At 30.8% G+C, this 22024-nt stretch overlaps 2 protein-coding genes across 3 annotated transcripts in view; one reads left to right on the top strand and one right to left on the bottom strand.

The window, feature by feature from the left end:
• Positions 1 to 5738, top strand: part of LOC108903350 — a 12429-nt gene extending 6691 nt beyond the window's left edge. The window contains exon 4 of the mRNA XM_018705493.1: positions 5315 to 5738. Within this exon, the coding sequence (XP_018561009.1) occupies positions 5315 to 5738 (424 nt within the window). The remainder of the gene's footprint in view (positions 1 to 5314) is intronic.
• Positions 5739 to 6600: 862 nt separating this feature from the next.
• Positions 6601 to 15825, bottom strand: LOC108903372 (larval cuticle protein 1-like). 2 transcript variants are annotated; one of them, XM_018705525.1, is made up of 4 exons: positions 15734 to 15825; positions 9271 to 9560; positions 6773 to 6922; positions 6651 to 6713 (listed from the first exon to the last, which is right to left on the bottom strand). In XM_018705525.1, the coding sequence occupies exons 1-4, from the start codon at positions 15758 to 15760 to the stop codon at positions 6710 to 6712; spliced, it is 471 nt and encodes a 156-aa protein (XP_018561041.1). In that variant the 5' UTR covers positions 15761 to 15825; the 3' UTR covers positions 6651 to 6709. The 2 variants fall into 2 exon arrangements, with proteins under 2 accessions (XP_018561040.1, XP_018561041.1); XM_018705524.1 differs by having other exon boundaries at positions 6601 to 6922.
• Positions 15826 to 22024: the final 6199 nt, after the last annotated feature.

Here is a 22024-nt window from a genome sequence, read left to right as displayed (position 1 = left end):
AATGAATGCAACTTTCAGTTGATTGCATCTTCGGTATTTTTATGTATAAGTGAACCACCACCATATTTTTGCTGTTGTATTTATTCAGTTTTTATGCTCGTGCATTTAGTAAAATTGTAAATATATTTTTGAAAAGGTTTTTGTCGTAGAGGAAAATGAAAATGATGAATGATTAAAATTTGTAATGTTGGGTATAAGGGATAACATTGAAATACCTATAAATATATTAAATATAAATAATGTCTGTAACTTATTTGTGGTGCAGCATTTTCCTTTGATTTTAATGGCCAAACGTGGTTCATATTATTGTTTTCTTACTATTTCAGCAAAAAATTTAAAAAAATACCAAGTCAGTTTTATAAAATTTTACCGTTATTCAAATAAAAGTTACCCACACGCACGACAATGGCCACAGTTGCATATACATTCCAAAGTCACCTTCAAGCACGTTTACCTGTGGAAGGATAGCTGATGTGGATGTTTATAATCCAATTTCTTACAAATTCTGCACTGTCTAACCATATTCACACCTTAAAAGTTTATCCAAAATACATGTATAAACACTAATCACGTTTCACTTACTAAAATCACAACTATTTTCTAACAAGAGACGCCATATTCTGCCAACCACGGCAGAACGAACGAGGAACACGCTACAAATTATTGCGTAGTTGCCAAGTCTTCAAACATGGCAAATATGAAAAATGAAAAATAGTTTAATATGTACAGAATTTAACAATATTGTATGCATAACTTAATAATACTATCTTATAATAATAATTTTCACAATTGTGATGGAAATTGCGATAAAAATATTAAGTACATTTCCAGTACAATTATACAGCTGACAACAATGATACAATTAGACTGTGAATAGACCAGGCATCAGTGGCGGTTTTACCATAAGAGCTGCGGAGCTGCAGAACACATAAAATTTTATGTATTTAATCATATTAAATATCAACAAAATATTTTAAAAATCCAAATGTACTCGCGCTAAAATAAATCTAGGAGCTTATATTATTATTTATTACGATGCGAGCTACGCCCCTCAATATATGAACCTCATATACAAAATGTGTGCACAGCGAATAGTTAGATGCGCCTTTTGTTTCTATTGGCTAATCAGGCACGTAACGCAGTACACTTTTATATGGGCTTTTGTGGCTGCAACAACGACAGCCACTGCTGCAGTAAATGCAGTAATATTTCGTACGTGGTGTGCGGTGGTTTATTTCTACGAGCGGCACGTGTGAATATTCTCGTTTAGGCTTCTACGGATATTATAGTTATTAAAATGAATAGCATTTCGTTTTTACAAAAAACTTTATTTGGTTCTCTGCCAACACCACAATTAAATATTAAAGTTAGTGGAACAAGCCGAAATAAAAGTTATAAAAGACAATTTAACAATAATGTATACACAAAAGCAGAGCGGGTGTGCGGGTGTGATATAAAAAATACACTGTTTTGTTTTTCGTGCTTACTTTTCGGTGGGGATAAAGCATGGACAATATACACTGTGAAAGATTTAAGTCATTTAAGTCATTAGGTAAAATAAACATAAGAAGTCAGTTAGATTCTGCATATTGGGGTAATATACGGAAATACAATGAACAGGTAACGAAAAATCGTTATGTATTATCTAAAATCATAGATTGCCTAAAATTTTGCGGAGCTTTCGAATTAGCACTTCGCGGCCGCGACGAGACAGAAAATTCGGACAACCCTGATGTGTTTCGTGGACTCATAAATTTTAGTGCAGATCTTGACGACATATTACAAGAACATCTAGCCACATATATGTACATACATATATATAAAAAAAAGATAAAGAAAAAATCATAACACGGCGAGGAAAATTAAAATTCGTTAAATCGTTGGTAAACGATTTTTTTGTTTATAAACAATATTCAATAATTTAATAAAATATAGTTTATTCCAATTTATTTATACCGTCAGTAGGTAATTCATGAATAGATGTTTCAAAAGGGTATCAATTTCAAAAATCGTTCTTGTGAAAATCTATATTTTTGTATAAATGGATTGTTCCTTGAAATTCAGAAGTGCCAGGGAAATGCATGATTCTCTTAAAGTTGTAATAATCAAATAATAATATTGATTCCAAAGATGCTACTTTATTTATCTTAAAAAGTGGTGGTATCGCGAAAAGATTCCACGAAGATTGGTATCTTTTGATGCTGAAATATATTCGGTTAAGTATTTGTTTTACTTTGATCCGAGAAGGCTTTAATTAAATTCTTTACAGTTAATTTTTTCTGACGATTTGTCTCTCCTGCTAATATAACTCTCTATTTTTAAAAGAAATCCTCTGGGATATACTACATAAACGAACAAATCTCCTGGGACTTGTTAAAAATAACCACAAAAGGAAAAAATATAACTTTACAATTCCCAGGGAGCGGACAACCCTTTTGATGTCACTAAACTAGTGAGATAAAGCATTCACCCGACCCTGATCCCGACCCAGATAGCGGGTCTCATGATGCGGGAATTTTATGTACAATTTGAATACAACTTTATTACTTACCTAGACATGATACACAAAATCAACGTGAATAGATTACGTTTGCATCTATCATTCAGAGCCCTCGTCATAAAATCTAGATTATCTTAGTTTAATGCTCTTTTATATCATTTGCTGTTATTGTAAAGTGTATATAGTTTAAACGTAATCGAATACGAGCAAGAGTTGCATATCTGAACACAAAATTGTCGTACAAAGTTGCGAAGATTACATCTATAAAACATGTACATTGTGTATTTGATTACTTAAGCGGTACCTAATTTTTCTTTTAATTTTGAAAGTGTTTCCGTATCTATATTTTTATATACATATTTTTCTTATTTTTGCTCAGAAATCTATAGAATGTTAGTGGAATTTTGCGGCACCCTGTATATCGGTTACTAAGACTAATATACGTTCTAACATACAAGTATAAAATTGCTGTTTCATCTGGTACACCTTTATATTTCTCATGTTCAGACATTGAAGAAAAGTAGTAGATTTTAATTATTTAATAATAATCAGATTTATTGTTGATTGAGATAAGGAGACAATGTATATCTATAAAATTTTTATATAAACTTTTACATATTTAAATAGATTGTATTGAACTACTAGCACTTATTACATTTAGACTAGGCGGTATCTGTTTTGGTTTGGGTGAATCGTATATCCACGGAAATTTTTGGCTTTTTGGCTTTCAAATATCACTAGAAATGGAAGAGGAAAAAAATGTTTGCAATTAAATTTTTTACAAAACATATCTAGTTAAAAATCGAATGAATCATGATTATTATGGTAAAAATCGAAAAAATCGCAAAAATGGGGTTAAAAAACAATACTTTTTAGGGAATTTTTTTAGGGATTTAGGGATTGGGTATAGGACCTTTATACTTGGGTTAAAAAAACTTCATGTTATGTAGAATTATCACACCAAATTTCATCAAAATCGGTTCGATAGATTTTGCATAATAATTTTGCAATCCAAATTTTGAAAAAAAATTGCAAATTTTCAAATTTTGGCACAGCAAAAACCAAAGCCCTTAGATACTTGAAAATTTAATCACATATAGAAGGGCTCTCAAGCTTTCAAACTTTTTTGAAAAATCCGAATCGGTCAATTAGCAGAGCTCTGGCGCTTGTTTAAACATTGGTTGAATTTTTGTACATATGAAACATATGAAAACATCGGACTCATTCCTCCCTTTAAAAGCATTCATTTTTTTGTGTACCTAACTATTTTGTTAGAGGGGGTCTTAGCATGCTTTCTAATAAGATCCTATACAAAATTCAATATAATCATAAATAATTTCGTATTAGTAACCATAGCTTTTGTATTTAACATTTTTTTCTGAACTTAAAAATAAAAAAAATAATTAAGCTGGAGTGACGTTTATAACCAATAACCTGTGCTTGGTGGATAAATAAAAGTATTAGTTATCACCTAGTCCTTGCTTTTGATGTAAACTTGACTTCTTTTGTTATATTACAATAAGAATTTAGACTAAGATTTTTTTCCTATTAAATATATTCAAAGTTGCTAGATCATGGGTTAAAAGATACAGGTTTGCCGTGACGGCTGGTGCAAACTAAAATGATTATATTTTGATAAGAAGGCATGGGACCCATATCGTTTTTTAAAGAATAATTTCTATGCTCACATTCAATGCTAACGAATGGTCCTAGCATTGAATTAATAGTAATCATAATATGCCTTTATTTTTTGTATAATCTTATAAATTAATGTTGCCAAATGGACAATAAATCTCTCCTCCAATTTTAACCACTTAGATGAAACAAAAAGTGGCGTCACATGATCAAATGTTCGTGAATTATAGAAAAATTTTAGACAAGAATTTTGTAATTTCTGTAGACTGTTTTTATATTTCATTGTAAGTGCTGTCCATTACAAAATGTCACAGTAAGCTAAGGGTGAGAGAATTAATGTATCAGTAAGTTTAAGTTTAATTTCAACTAAAAGGCAATCTTTGTGCATGAAGAGCATTTTTAGTTTATGTAATATTTTTACAACAAATGTGACACATGCACTTCATAAGAGGAGGTGGAATGAATTAGGTCAACACCATTGATGTTGATTTTAAAATTATTATTATTATACACTTCTTCATTGCCAAATATTATCAACTGGGATTTCGTTTCAAATATTATCAACTAGAATTATACTCACAATATTTATAATACAGGTTTAACCAATACTAGTCCAGGCATTATAACACATAATTCTGCATCATCATCAGTTAAAAATGGTTTCACTTATGTCGTGTTTTTTCACCTTCTGATAAAAGTATCTTCCAGTTAAATCTATATCTGTCTCATAAAACACCTGTACATAAGAAAGCAATAGACTTAGATTTAACTGACAGATAAATTTACCTGACAGTGAAGAAATTGAGCCTTAGTGGCGATTCAGTTCTTATACCTGCGAAGTAGCAGGTCGCTCGCTGTTAGTTTGGCCGTGTTGAAGGCCTAAACTTTAAGTAGTAGCAACCATTGATAGATGTACCACTTTGTTACACCATCAAAATAACTAGATCATTATTCGGTGTCTTACTTATCGTATAGCGATAAAAACTAAAAAATTGGTTGGTGGTTCGGTTGTTACTAGATATTACTTGTATTATTCAATGCTTGTCGGGATATTTGTCCGCAGAGTATTTCAGTTATTGTTTATTCCTGTAGCTACATTTTAGCTTACTTTTCCTTTTTTAAATTATTTCATTTAATTTATTAACTGCACTGGATGATACTAAAAACATTTTTTTGTAGTAGCTACTGCAGCAAAACCAATCTTCAATCGCTGGAATCTAAACCAGTCATGTTCCTCTTGGCAACTAGAGTGGCAAATCATCAACTGGCAAAGGAAGCGGGTCATACAGCTTGCGATTCTGATGAAAACTTGGATTCTCCCAGAACTTTTACCGAGAATGACGTCCTCCTTCCAGACGACAAAATTATTATTTGGATGGCATCGAACGTCTTCACAAGCTTGAGCTATACCGTTGCAGCGTCAACACTCTCTAACAAAATCCGACAGAAGTATTTCGGACCTATGATGACTCTGGGAGACAATCCGACTGAATTATGCCACGAAGGAAATTGTTTGATCCTTACCCATTTCCATGTAAATGGAATGTCGGAAAATGGCTTAAAGCCCTTGGCGCTGGATGTTGTAATACATAGTCCGGATTAATAAAATAAACACACACCACATTTCCAATGTTTTGAATTAATTTGAAGTTACGTTAAGCTTTGGGAATGATGCTAAGGAAAAGTTACGTTTAATATTGTGTTTTATTTGTGCTTTAGATATATTTTATTGCGATTATCTCCGATGTATGTAAAATTACAGGCAAACCACAAGGGAGTAATTCAGTATAACTGTTTTAAACATTTTATTGCCTCCCAGAGCTGTTTATTTTATTTTTCGACGTATTCGACGTATCTCAGGTTTTCTTGGTTTTTATAATTCCGATATTTTCCAAGTGGGAAGTTTTAATTGGAACACCCTGTACATATCGATCCAAATAAATATAGGAATAGAAATCAATAAAACTAATTTCTAATTATTATTAAATAAAAACAAAACTGAATTGAAAATAAGAGTAATAAAATAACAATTTCATCAACTTATACCCATTTGTCTTCCATGTCTGTACAATGCCCAGTGCACGACTCTGTTTCATTCAAAATACCTTCTCCAGAGTTTAAAATCATTTAAAGGTACAATGATACTGGTAATGTTTACCATAGAAGACGAACTAAGCGTGGAAAAATTAAGCACTGTATGATAAATTAAAGCGAATGTACAATGAAATTATTATTTGAAAACTACTTTCCAGATTTTAGATTAAAACAAAATTTTAAATAGTTCGCAATATTTATGTAAATAACATAATTATTTTTAATAAATACCTACTGTTATGATTTTAAAAATTATATTTGCAGTTGGTATGCATTTCGATAAATAATAGATTTATAAAGTAAAAGTCCTATAATTGAATTCAATAAATTGTTTGTTTTTAAATAAATAAACTATAATAAATAACATTAATAAATTAAACATAAATCAAAAACCTAATTAATATAGTATGTACTATCATCATTTACGTATATTTAAAGTTCGAAAAACCTGCAATTTTCTTATTATAGACGTCGTTACCGTTATCTGTAAAAGTATTTGAAGGTAGTATACTCGTACTTGGTGGAGATTTTGTATCTACTGGCCTTAGTCGCTGCTCATGGACATGTTGTCTTTTGAAAACGTTTTTCGATTGAATAGCTGCTCTCAAAGCGGAAGATAAGGGTTCCTCATTTATCTTGTTAGTATTTCTCAAAGGTTTCAGCTGACCACGAGGGTAGCTCTCAAATTTCGCCCTAGAAACATAAAGCAATATTATGGAAAACACTGAAGATAACCAGAAGTCTTAACATATACAACTTTATCAATAAACTGTTCTTCCGAGATATTTATATCTTTATTCGATATTTTGACGCCATAAATAAATAGTGAGAGACAGTTTTTTAATAAATTATGCTTTTCTAATGAAATACTTCCCACAAAAAAAATATAGTTTCTTTACCATAACTGAAAAATAACAGACACAAAATAATGAAGTGGTCTGTTGTAATTGTAATGTTCTCGGATTCCCTGAATCAAGTCGGTTTGACGCCACTATCCACCAGTTTTGAGAAAATGACCCCCAAATCCTCAAAAACTGGGTTATTCATGGCATATTCGCTTAAGGACTGTAACGTTGTGAGAGAAATGGGTCAGTATACCGACAGTAGCAAGTAATGAATATAAAATTATACATTTTCGATAAAAATGAAAGATTTTTTTTTGTTTCTGGAAAACACCACATGAAGTTACAAACAAATCAATGATGTCAAACTTCTGAGATCTTTAGTCAGACTGATTGCTGGTATCTGCGCCACTAGTATAAAATATTTATATCTGAATTAAGTGGACTTTTACCTTAAATTATTAATTTTAATATTTCAAGAACGCTTTCAAATTTCAACATACATATCTCGAAAGCTATCAATTTAACGAACTCGTATAACGGTTTTGGTTTAAAATCAACACAAAAGTTGCTGCTTTTTCGTACTTAATTAACGCTCTTTAAATAAAATTATAATTTGTTTTTATCAGGCAAGCGTAAACAAAGCTGCCAAACTTGAATGATGCCTTTATTACTGCTTTTTTATTATTTAAGTAATAGTGACTGAAACAAACTGACAATATTTTTGAAGAATCAAAGATTATTTTATCTTTGTGTGAGTTTCATAAAAATAATCAACAATTTATTAGAAACTAATAAGTATACAGTTTTTTCCAGCATAATGTGCAGATAATGATAACATCTTATGAGGTATAATTTAATTCAGTAAAAATTTTTGTAGTAGCTTCATTAGGGATGGGGGAAGGGGTAGAACTAATGACGTTAAAATGTGTCTCCCTCAAAAAAGTTGACCAGCTTCAGTGATATACATATGTCGAAAATTCTACAAAGTTGTATATAGATGTGACGTTTTCATTGAAACGCCCTGTATAAACAAATATTACTGCTTTTATTTGCTTAACTAAATGAGATCATTTAGTGCCTGCCATTTTCCCTGTTTATAAAAATTCTTTTTCCATTTTATGACGTTTAGTATCTATTCCTTTAACAGACATTTATGTATATTTTATTTTATTTACAAAGTCATAAGTATATCAAGTAGGTGTTATGGTAGACACTATAAAATAAGGTGTCCTACAAAATAGTGGAGACAGTTTTATAACTTAATTAACTCAAGATGGAGGCGTTAGAAATATAGGTAAGACCTACAGACTGTACCCATATCCAATATAGTCAAAATGTGGTTATTAAAACGATTATTATCTACACATTTACAGCAACTGAAAATTATAACAATTATTACAATGAAAAATATTAAAACAAAATTTACAGTACGTCCAGACTATTAAGGAGGTGATACATTAGGAAACGATTTTTATTACCAATCGTAATACTACAAACATTTTTCTTAAGTTGTGAAGTAAATCGATCTTATTCTAATTAATTTCCAAGATGATCTTTTACGTAGTTTTTCTTCCTTATATGTTACTAAACCACTAACTAAATGTCACTATCCCTTCATAATGACGTATATGTATGTTTTTCTTAATTAGAAATACTGATATACTTACACCGTGTACAGTTATTTATAATCTTTTGTAATTGGCCTATTTCATAGAAATTTCTTATCCAAGTCTATAAACTAAGTATATAAGTATGTAAGTATGTAGGTATAACTATTAGGTAATATATTTTTTTTGCATATTTAATATTTGATCTGAAGGATGCTTTTTAGAACTTCTTAATGGGTGTGGACGATGTCATAAAGATAAATGTTTGTCTTTCATGGTTCTAATGTATACATACTCAAATGAATATCAAATCAAAAAGCCATTGCTTCGGGCTTACGTATAATAAAAAAATCAATGCTTAATACTAAAAACACATAAGAAGGCCTTTTGTTTATTCTAACAGTTACAGAGGTGTGAAAATACATACCATTAATATTTGTTTAAATTTATGTACCCAAATATTTCTTTCAAGTTGCTGTTTGCTTTAATATTAAAAGTTAATAAAATGACACTTTGTATATGAGAGCATAAATGTATATTACAGGAAATTAATTACAAAATATTTAGTGCCACGTTCTCAACAACTTACCTGTATCCGTTTTCGTCAGCGGTATAATGAACAATTTGTACCATTCCATCGGGTCGAAGGTAACCATAACTGCCCTTGATAGTACCGTTAGGAAAACGTTCCTCGTCCCTGAACTGAATATTGTCCTTTTCAGGGTCCTCGATATCGTATCCAAAACTATACGTTCCAGGACCTTGCGGCTCAAAGGCATTATAATCTGTCCATTCTGCTAAAGTGGTTCTGTACTGTTCTCCTACAGGTGCACTTTTCGAAAGAGTGATGATATTGAAGCAAATGAAAAAAATAAGAACCTGGAAAACCTTTTGCTGTAGTTGTGCTTATTAAATTAAGATCAGTGTTAAATTGTAATCCCATCGCCATAGACAAAATGCCCTAGTTAAAACTGAAAAAAACTTATTTTGTGAATAACTTGAAAAGTATTGGGAATTTCATAAACATCAATAGACCAAAGTTGTACACTATAACATATAAACATACAACATATGAAAAAGGTATATGATATCTTTGAGAAAACTGAATTACCTATCTCCCATAATTTTAATTTTTTATTCAAAAAATTTGAGGTATAGGTGAAATAATACAGAGAGAATAGATTCGTACAAAACTGAGGATTTATTACAGCTTGAATGTTTTTTTTTAAATGTAATTCACAAAATATACACTAGGTCCACCGAGTTATGCACCTTTATTTTCATGGAAAAACAATAATTAAACAGATACTAAAATCTAAATTTTCTTCCATAGTCTTACGCTTTTAACGTTTTAACTTTATCGATTACAGTATCCATTATATGTAATTTATAAGTTGCGCAACATATTTTCTGTCTTATTGTCAAAATTGATAATAGCATTTCAGGTGACACTGACTCACACCTTTTCATATCGGGAGTTCATTGCCCAAATATCCATGTAAAAAATCAGTATAATAAATGGAAAGGGCAGGTTTTGAGCTGTAATTTGTTATAGTATTAATACTGTATTCTTTTCCGGTAAATTGAATTACGGGTGTTTTCATTCTTGCCTCTATTTTCGGGTGTTTCTCATACTTTTGAAAATATTGAATGAAAATCCGGTAAATTGAATTACGGGTGTTTTCATTCTTGCCTCTATTTTCGGGTGTTTCTCATACTTTTGAAAATATTGAATAAAAATAGCAATATAATGATGTTTTCATATAATTTTTCATATCATATTCGTAAGGAACGTGTTTCAAAGAATAAATGTACATTCAGGTTTAATCTGGATAACTTCACGAATCGATGGAATAGGTTAAAACAGTGTTTATTCATGATATAAACTTATTTCCTAAATAGCATCGTTTCGGAGATAGAGGCCGATTGAAGTGAAATTTCGAACACAAACACTCCTTATGAGCTTCTTATGAACCTTCTACCCCTCTTAGAAGTGTATTTCTTCTCTTACATTATTTCAAAACTTAAAAAAAATAATTAATTTCAATAAAACATCTGCACACCACCTTTGCCTCATTAATTTTGAAACTTTTTTGTCTCTTGTTTTTTTTTCTATATTTGGCCTTGTATCTGAGATATTCAATGAAATTCGTGACAGTATAGCGCCCCAGCGCACACTGGGATTTTTTAAGTTTTTTTTTTCAAAATTCCAGAAGATGGCCAGATTTTAGCCGATCTTCATAATTTTTTTTCTACAATACTCGTAAAGACTTGTACTTTCATGCTCAAGTGCTATAAATTTGATTTGGGTCGTATCGATTGAGTTTTGAGAGGTTAGTTTACCAAATTTCAATTTTTTTGTATTTTCAGAGAATAAAACGTTGAATATTAAGGGTGAGAGAGCAGTAGGGATAATTTTTTATGAGAATATATACCTAATGAAGATCTACGTTTGATTTGGATCATACTGATTGAGTTTTAAGAGGTTAAGTTGCCGATTTCCGTTATTCCAGAACGTAAACCTTGAATACTTAGGGTGAGAGAGTAGTAAAAGTAATGTAATGGGGAAGAAAGTGTACTTAATAAAGTTCTGAGATGTCATAAATTTGATTTGGGCCATATCGACAGATTTCTAAGAGGTTAGGTTGCCAAATTTTATTTTTTGTGTTTTCAGAGAATAAAACGTTGAAAATTAAAGGTGAGAGAGCAGTAGGGCTAATGTTTTGTGGGGAAGATATACCTACTGAACATCTGAGATGGTATATCAAACCAATTGATTTGGGTCATATTGATTGAGTTTTAAGAGGTGAAGTTGCCAAATTTCAATTATTTTGATATTTCAGAGAGGAAACGTTGAATATTAAAGATAACAGGACAGTAGAGGTAATGTTTTGAGCGTAAGGTGTACCTACTAAAATTTTTAGATACTGTTCATGTTATTTGGGTCCTATTGATTGAGTTTTCGGAGGTTAAGTTGCCGAGTTTCAAATATTTCCTCATGTTAAATCCTTTTACTACTCTCTTACCCTTATAGCCTTATTCAACGTTTACTTTCTGGAATAACGGCAACTTAACCTCTTAAAACTCAATTAATATTACCAAAATCAAATGTATACCATCTCAGGTCTTCAGTAGGTATATTTTCCCCTCAAAAAATTACCCCTACTGCTCTCTCACCCTTAGTATTCTACGTTTTATTATCTGAAAATACAAAAAAATTGAAATTTCGCAACCTAACCTCTCAAAACTCAATCGATATGACCCAAATCAAATTTATAGCACTTGGACATGAAAGTTTTTGTATTTTAGTGTGAGTATTTTAGAAAAAAATGTTTGAAATCGGCTGATATCTGGCTATCTTCTGGAATTTTGAAAAAAAAAATCTTCAAAAATCCCAGTGTGCAGCGACGTAAATTGTATACAGGTGATTCAGGTTTAGTCTGAATAACTTCAGGAATCGATAGAACTGTTTCGGAGATAGAGGGCGTTAAAGTACTATATTTTTCCCGTTTTTCCCACATAATTTGTGAACTTATAATACTTTTAAATATGATTTTCACAAACGTCAGTTTATACAAATAACTGATTTTGTTTTTCATGGGTTGCTGTAACGTTAAATGAAATTTATGCGGCTGGGGCGCTACCTCTGGCGCTACACTGTCACGAATTTCATAGAATATCTCAGAAACAAGGCCAAATCTTGAAAAAAAACAAGAGACGAAAAAGTTTCAAAATTAATGAGACAAAGGTGGTGTGCAGCTGTCTTATTGAAATTAATTAATTTTTTTAAAGTTTTGAGATAGTCTAAAAGGGGTGTAGCAGAGAAAATACACTTCTAAAAGGGTTAAGGAGCTTATGTTAGATCATGAGGAGTGTTTCTCGCGATGTGTCCCTGTAAGACAGCACATAAAAGGATAGTTTAAAGCTACCCTTTCGAACAAACTTTGTTTCATGCATTTTCAACAAGAAACGAAAGAGTAATCGCACATTTAGTGCAGCGCTGCTTTGATTCTGAAACTTTGATTCTTTACATCTTTATGAAATTCTCAATACTTCTCAAGGTATTCACGAAATATACGAAATTTTTTGCAGCTTTCCGGACATTTCTCGAATTTTCCCAATCCACTCCCGTGCAGAAGATTCTTTTTCCTCATCTATTAGCAAAATACTAGTCACGTGTAAAAAATTGTGCACTTCGCAATTACTGCCATCTCAAAACTTCTACCAACTAGACTATAATACAAGTCTTATAAATCAGGCCCATCAACTTGGTATGTAAGCGACTACTTCCTGCATTGACGGGGGCCTTTTATTAGTCGCCAAAAATGAGTGCAAAAAGAAGAAGAATGTCATGCAAATTATTTTTTTATTTCATTGCCACAGCATTCACGAAATAAAACAAAAAAGTATGAGTACTAAAATTTTGCTTATAGCAAGAAAATGTGCTTGCTCATTATTAGAGTTCGGGATTCGAGTTATTGGTTTCGCGTTTGCTTCGTGTATACGAGTTTTAATATTCTAATAATGTCGAACCCGCCAAATGGTAAAAAATGACCTTTTGCTGATAAAATACGCAAATATGTATGTATATTTATTTTTATCTTTACCTACCTGTTTATTTATTTGTTTACGACGAACACACCTATGACTAGCCGACGAAAACCCCGAACTCTACTCATTATACCTTACCTATTAGGTATCAACAGACGAAGCTACACTTTTGGATTATTTGGCATGGAGCGACATTTTAGCACGCGTTACTGGTACTACAGATCCGACTTTTGAAATATCCAATTCAAGAAAGAATTTTTTTACTTGCTATCACATAATCGAACAATCTTTGCATACCTATATAGATGACTTCATCCAATAAAAGTTTAATATCTTTTAAGGTAAAATAAATAATAAAATAAACTGAGTAAAAAAAATGTTTACAAAAATTTTGATACATTAAATATAATCTTGTTTTTAATTACGTATCAATTTGAAAACAATTAAAAACTATAGTCAAAACAATGAAAATGGAAATTTTAAATGTATTCAAATAAAACACAGTCCTCATGGATACCATTAGCTATTTTAATACCACTGCTATATTTGGCATGAAAGACTTCTATCAATTTTGTTGTCTGAACAGGTTAACTAATTACAGTACAATTAATAGTTTCGCACAAATAATGGTATGTCTAACAGCGAACACGAACATCTAAGGAATCCGTTTTGCGTGTCGGGAATCACGAAGTTTTCAAAAATTGTTATAAAAAAACATCAGAGTTATATTCATTACTTTTTTATGTTTATTTACGATCAGACTATAATTTGCTTAGGGTATGACTGACTGTAAGGTTATGATCATTAAATCAAGTTTAATTTTGCCACATTTTATTTTGCGAAGAATATCTTTGTATATTGAATTAGAGCACAACTAACTGGTTTAGAGTTTAATTCAGTACCACCTACAGAGAAGTATCCTACGTTTACACCTATACAATATGTTTGAAAATAGGTGCTATAAATTCAGAGGCTGATAAGGCATCAGAAAGCAAAGCGATATTTTCCTACCATGTTAGGTGTTTATCCTTTAAATATATGGCGTCAAAGAACATTTTTTGGAGTCACATTTTGGTATTGCTTTCATAAAAGACAACGTATTGGAACTAAATTTGGTACAAATTAGTTTTGGAAAATATTTAATTGTTGTTAGTTCCACAACTTTATATTTACAGTCTATCTTATTGAGATTTTCAGTCATAATTTTTTTATAGACTATATTTTCTCCATAAAATTCACTTGTTATAATATTGTTATAATATAAAAACTTTAATTTCGTGACACAAAAAGATCTTTTAAAAATATTGAAAGTATTTTCGAGAAAAATCGCTATTGACTGAAAAAGAACAACTCCAACAATATTTATAAATCTCCACTTTGACAAAATGAAAGAATTTATTAACTTTGGCAGTATCAATTGCATTTTTATCGGAAACGGTGTGTTTCTAGAAATTTTCGGAAGAATACATTTTTGATATAAAATCAAATTATAGTATGCAACATATAATGCAGAAAATCTAACCTAAAAGAAAAAGAAAAATGTTACTGAGAAAGATCTGTTTTAACCAATACATAAAATTTGTATATGTATATTTTACATATGACGTGTGACCAAAATTTCATTTTAAATCATAATCTATTTCAAAAACAAATGACAATAGTTCCTGGGTACATAGAAAAAAAGTTAATCTGATGGCAGATTTTTCATAACATCCTGTTATGTTTTATGTATTTAGTCGTTAATAGACTTCACGGGAGTAATTAAAATAGAAGCAGAAACGTAACAAACTATTTAGAGCTCTGATCTAAAGAAGAATTTTTAAAAAGGTCATCTCTTACGACTTCAAAATTGATTGCTGACATAAGTTGAAAACAATAAGAAATAATATTAGGTGCTAATTATCATAAAAAAATTGAAAGGTTGGTAAATATGTGAGATATATAAATTAACAGTCACACTTTGACTAAACGAATTTTGCTAGAGACTGACAGTAAAAACTTTCCTTTGATACTTTTACACCCTTTGTGTTCCTGCTTGTTGACCTACCAACCCAGAAACCATTATTAAAATAATTTACCTATAAGGCGAAAATAATAAATTTATTCACAGCTACGACCTTGCAAGAAATTCTATTTATAATCATACCAAAAAAGGCAACTATTAATTAACTGAAACATCATACATTAACAAATTTTATGAAACTTTCATTTTGATACAATTATTAATAACTATTACAAAATACATTGTATTACTTTAAAAAATTAAGAAAAACAACAGATTATTTCAATATTAGCTAGAAATGATTGCGTGGACTACATAAAATTCATTATTCATTACTTACAACAAATTGTAACTACAATTTATTTAAGCAATAAAACTAATATTAAAATGTGTAGCTAATTTAACAAAGAAAACTAAATTGCTTTTTCTGCGTATCGTCTACCGCCGTAATTAATTACTGGCCGAAAAAGTTTATAACAATGAATCATAACAAACTTACAGCAATTTTCAGGACAAAAGGCTCCATTTTCAGCAACTTCCACGATGGCAATTAATTCACAGTTCGTTAAGCTCACTGAAAGATCGGGATGATATAAATCGTTTTGGGAGGAAAGGTCAGCCGAGAACATCTTTATGTTATATATAACTCCTACCAAAACTAGATAAAAACCACCGGAGAGGTGGAACGAGAATATTTGGTGTAATTATGAATAAATTTTGCAAAGCCACTCAAGTGAACATGCGTCCACTAAATATCACTAAGAACGTTAATATTTTATCAAGTTACCCAGGTGCATAATAATAATAATCGCAAGGATTAGCCCAGAAGTCGGAGACTTGTGCGGAAAAGGGGGCGACATATTATTATTCAGTAGGCCGCATGTTCATTGAACCTAGTGACTAATATGAATTAACTAATATCTGTTGATAATTGCAAAATACTTATTGCCTTAAATCATTTACATTTAATGTTACCTAGCTGCATTTACGTATTGGACTATACCGGGTGTATTTTTTAACCTGAACCTTTCAAATAGAACAATTTTAGTGATTTTCTTGGGCTAACTCAATATAATTGCATTTTAAATACTCACAGGAGAATCTTGGACTTAATATTTTCTAGATCAATTTTATCTATTGCTGGATCTGATTTTCGTCTTCTAGGTGAAGAATCACATCATCCGGCGCTCGACATAAAACTTCCCATCAATATTAATACAGAAACTTTTACTAAAAATCGAATTGCTCAATATAATTTCAGGAAAGCGGATTTTCCCTCATTATATAATGGCATTCTTAATACTGATTGGAGCGAGTTATTTTTATACAAAGATGTGAATGAAGCCTGTAGCTATTTTTATAACATTTTAGATATAATTTTTTCCAAATCTATTCCAAAAACCATTCCGAATGATAATCATTATTCACCTTTCTTCACTGGTAGTATAATTAGCGGTATACAAAAGAAATCTAAACTTTGGAGGTTATATAACAATAACGGTGATATAGCCACATATAACGAATATAAAATAGTGAGGGCTAGTATTAAAAATCAAATACGTATTGCTCATATAGCACATTTACAAGTAATTGAGCATCAATTGCAATCAAATCCTAATCAGTTTTGGTCTTATATTAATACCAAAAAAGCATACCCAGTTCAATGAAGTACGGGAATGTTTTATTAACTAATCAAGATGATATATTAAATGCTTTTGCTAACTTTTTCAAATCAACATTTATTCAATCTAACAGTTTTTCTCTTATTAATGTGAATCAACAACTTGATTCAAATTATTTAAGTTGCCCCATCTTTTCGGAAGATGTTATTTTAAGTGTTTTTAAAAAAATCAAACCTAAAATAACATCAGGGTCGGATGGAATTCCGGCGTTTTTGCTAAAAGATTGTGCTAACGTTTTATATAAGCCTTTAACGTTCATTTTCAACTTATCACTAGGTTCTTTAGTATTTAGTATTTCCTAAAAAATCAATTTTTTTGACAAATTCAACACCCTGTATCTCTAAAATGGTGCCGTTCCAGACCTATGTTTATAAGGCAAACACTTATTATTTTAAAGAGATCTATCTGCCCTCGAAGTTTCCTGCATAAAGTTCGGACCACCCTGTATACCCATTTCTTATTAATTTTTCGAGATCAGGTGGATCGATTTAAATAAAATTTTGCACACGGTTTCTACTTATTAGTTATTATTTCTATACTTAACCATTGAACCGATTTTCTCAATAAAACAATTTTAATAAGATTTTTACTAAAACCAATGAAGGTATAGTTCTTTTCATATATATTGTAGAAATAAAAAACTCTTTTATATTGCCGATAACAACAAAAACGGGGTCGTAAATACTTGTCTGCCTAGCAGAACAGGGTCGTATTTAGGAAAAGTTTATAGAATATAATATTTAAGTCTCCCTCCAAACAATTCACAACATACGCTACTACACAATGGCTGTAAATTGAAAACAATTGCAGTGAAATATAAGAGTTATCCAATAAAAAACTTGAAGTAACACAAAAATCAGTACTCAAAACATTACTCTAAGAAATAAGAATAACAGCATTGCAGCACCAACTCCTGCTCTGTACCGCGCAAACTGAACTATCAGACATTTAAAGCAATAAGTTTCCGTATCTAATTGTTGATTGTCTCTCACATTAGGAATTTGAGAACAACGTACGTCTTAGAGAGATTGTCAGAATCTGTTTTCTTGCCAGCCCAGCTGTGTTGCCAAATGTTTCGGCGAGTTAGTATTATATTAAAAATGGACAACANTGCTTTTAAAAAAATCAAACCTAAAATAACATCAGGGCCGGATGGAATTCCGGCGTTTTTGCTAAAAGATTGTGCTAACGTTTTATATAAGCCTTTAACGTTCATTTTCAACTTATCACTAGGTTCTTTAGTATTTCCTACACACTATGGAAACAGTCAAATATTTGTCCTATTTTTAAAAAAGATGACAAAATTCTAATTGAGAATTACAGGCTGGTAGCAATCTTATCCAATTTTAGCAAATTATTGGAAATTGTTTTATATGAATACATAGTTTTTAATTTTAAATCTCTGATTTCTCCAAATCGACATGGCTTTATGACAGGTAGTCCATAGTATCAAATTTAGTATGTTTTAATCAAAATGTATCAGAAGTCTTAGACACAGGAGGTCAGGTTGACGTTATTTTGTTATAGCTACATTTATTGTATAAATTTAAAGTAATTTAAGGTTAAGTTGAAAAACAGCCTTTGGCTGATACTTCACCTTTTCATTGTACACTCCACTGGCAATGAATAAAGACCATTTATTATTATTATTATTTATACTGATCCGTCTAATTAAAGCAGTAGACAGACTTGACCATGGTTTGTTACTGAAAAATTATTTTCTTATGGTTTAACACTCAATTTTACTCATTTTCTGCAGTCCTATTTGTCTCATAGAATATTACATGTTCAGTACCGTGGTTTCAAGTCTGTTAATATACACGCAACGTCAGGTGTCCCTCAAGGTTCGATTTTAGGAACACTTTTGTTTAATTTATTCATAAACGACATAAATATGAGTATTGCCAGTAATACATTATTGTATGCAGATGACCTAAAATTGTTCAGGAGTATCGAAAACGTCGAGGACTGTTTGAAACTTCAATCTGATCTATCAACGGTTAACTGTTGGTGTGACACTAACTCCCTGCCGCTTAATATCAAAAAATGTTTTTGTGTCATTTTCTGGAAAGACCAATTTTAGTTCTGTTAAGTATGCATACAGGGTGTCCGGTAACTACGGGGAAAAAATAAAGAATTATATAGAGCAGGCCAAACGAGTGCTAGTACTTCATATAAACTTTTTACCTAGGTGCCATTGTTGAGGAGTTATTGTCACTCAAAGTAAGAAGTTGAAAAATGAATATTGCCCATAATTTCTAAAGGGTTACTTTGATTAACTTGAAATTTGGGGGATCAAAGCAACTCATTCAAATGTATCGTTGTACATTTAAAATTGAATCAAATATTTTTTATTATAAAGGACGGTCGAAATAATGTTCTAAAATTTACGCAACTTTGACAGAACTGTCAAATTTGATATTTCGCTCTCGCAGGCAGATAGCCCTGTTACTTTTCTACAAAAAAGGTATAGGTACTTCATGACTTCTGAAAAAATGAACGGTTGTCAATAGTCAAGATAATTAAATTTTTGTATTTTTTGGTATAGCCACAACCGGGGACACAACGCAACAGAAAAAAGTTAAGAATGAAACATATGGATTAAAAGAGGTTACTTCAGTAAATGTTCGATATGTCCTCCATCTAGTTCAATGCACTTCCTTATTCTTTTAATATTATTTTGTTTCACTCTAAATAGCATTTGTGGATTCTGTTTAATTTCATTACAATGATGTTCTATTCTTGCCATCAACTCTTCTCTTGTATAAACCGGAGTTGAATACACCAATTCTTTTAGGTAACCCACAAGAAGAAGTCAAGGGGGTTAAGATCTGGTGACCTTTAGTGGTGAGAGAGGCAATTTCTTAAATACCTAAGTTTCAAATCTCCACCTCGCGGAATCCCTCAATCCGAACTATTAACCAGGTTTCAACTTAATGACTTAGCTCAAAGAAGCTGTTCTGTTTCTGTTTAAGCTTGTAAATGGGATGATTGATTGTAGGGAATTACTAGAGTATTTGAATTTTAATATTTTGGGATGTAGAACTCGCTACATTTATTTATTTTATTTGAAAACACCAAGAACAAATATTCTTCAATTTTCTCCAATAAATGTTATGTGCACAATAGAAGTTAAGTCACTTTTTTATGTATTTATATATAGTGTGTATTTTCTATTTATGTTTTAATGATGTTAATGCAAATGTTATCTGTTTTTTTTTAATCTGTATTATACCTGCCTTATAATTGGGCTCCGTCCTGTCTTGGCAGTTGTTTCCAACTAACTAAATAAATAAATAAATATGTGAAAATGCNTTTTTTCCTTTTCCATTTTCGCCTAAAATCAACTCTTGAAAAGATACATGATTAAATAGGAACAAAAATATGACATTTTTCGAATTTTTTTAACATATTGTGCCGCCAAAAGTTAAGTCCACGTTTTTTTTTATGCGCATAGAAAAATTTTAATTTCTAGTGATATTTGAAAGCCAAGAAGCCAAAAATCTCCGTGGATATACGATACATCCAAACCAAAACAGATACCGCCTAGTCTATAATACATGAAGGCTGAACTCATTTTTATGTTAAAGGTATACAAACTATAATTTTCAATAGTCTTTTTAATCATCAAAATTCCACCTTTTGGCCATATAAGTGTGTATTTTCTATTTGTGTTTTAATTATGTTTATGCAAATGTTATCTGTTTTTTTTAATCTGTATTATACCTGCCTTATAATTGGGCTCCGTCCTGTCTTGGCAGTTGTTTCCAACTAACTAAATAAATAAATAAATATGTGAAAATGCTCAATGGAAAACTGTTAAATATAAAAAAATATATATCTCGAGAAATAGGCACTTTAGGAAAAAAATGTCTATAATCAAAATTTAATCGATTTATGGAGGGAATACATTAGTGCTAAAATTAGCCCCCCTCCCCCATCTTTGTAGCTAGGGCGGGGGGTGACTTTGAAATAACCCCTGTCTTAAAATATTATTTCTCAAATTGCAATTACTAAAAAGCGACTTGTCAAGAAACTGCCATTGCCTATCGTAACCCAGAAACAGGTATCCTTTTTGTGATTCTTGGTCAACGGGATTTCCTTCGCTTATAAGACTTATCGGAATGCTTGATTAAATCTGCTTTTAAATGAATGTATTTTTTTGTATTTTGTTTTAATAATATCCAGGTCCGGATATTTTCTTTTATCTATCGAAATAATTCGAATAAAATGAGATGAACAAAATACTTCAGTTCAACATTCGTGGGAGTAAATGTTTTATTATGTTTTTATATAAAGTTTTCTATTTTTTAAGTACATAAAATCGCCTGTTTGTAAAAAGAATCATTAATTTTTTCAAAATTTATCTGAAGTTTTGTGTTTAAGTCTTACTTAATTATACGAAGTTATTTAATGTATAATTTCCGATTGCTTACATCAGTGTCATCTAGCTGCTGAATTAGGCAAATATATTTTTTTCCAAACACTTAAAATCAATATATCCTGTGTATTTATTCACTAGTTTTTTTAAAAGTCTAGAAGTTGAACTAAAATTGTAGATATATTATAATATACAACTTTTCTTCTTACAAACGATATCTCAGAAAACATGAAGATAAAATTCATATTAGCTACAATAAGTTCGTTTCTAGGTTGTTTATTTTCAAGTACCTATTAAAATTAAAAAAAAGTTGAGATGAATCTAGATAAAACTAAGAAAAATTTAAAAAAAATTAACATTCAAAAACAAAAATTAAAATTAAGCCTCAAAATAAAATAATTATTGCGCCACGGTGCTTCGCACCGCCTCTCATTCATACCGCTTTGCTAATCTTAAAGAAATTGAAATAACCATAGGTCTGGAACGGCCCCGTTTTAGAGGTACAGGGTGTTGAGGTTTTTAAAAAAAAATGATTTTTTGTTTATATCGCACACTACCTCACAGGTGGTGTAGAAAGAAGTGTAAATAATTTTGTTGGTGTGCTTTCAAATTGCACTTACTTTTAAACATAAACAAATAGTCTTGTATTATTATCGTTAGAAGTGTCTGCCACAAGGGGATTGTATTGGTATGAATAACTTGAGAACAGCGAATCTTAGGGAAAAAA

This window comes from Anoplophora glabripennis, unplaced genomic scaffold, assembly GCF_000390285.2.
Source record: "Anoplophora glabripennis isolate ALB-LARVAE unplaced genomic scaffold, Agla_2.0 scaffold75, whole genome shotgun sequence".
NCBI lineage: Eukaryota > Metazoa > Arthropoda > Insecta > Coleoptera > Cerambycidae > Anoplophora > Anoplophora glabripennis.
Note: the sequence above shows the minus strand (reverse complement) of the source record. Positions and strands in the feature narration are given on the sequence as shown.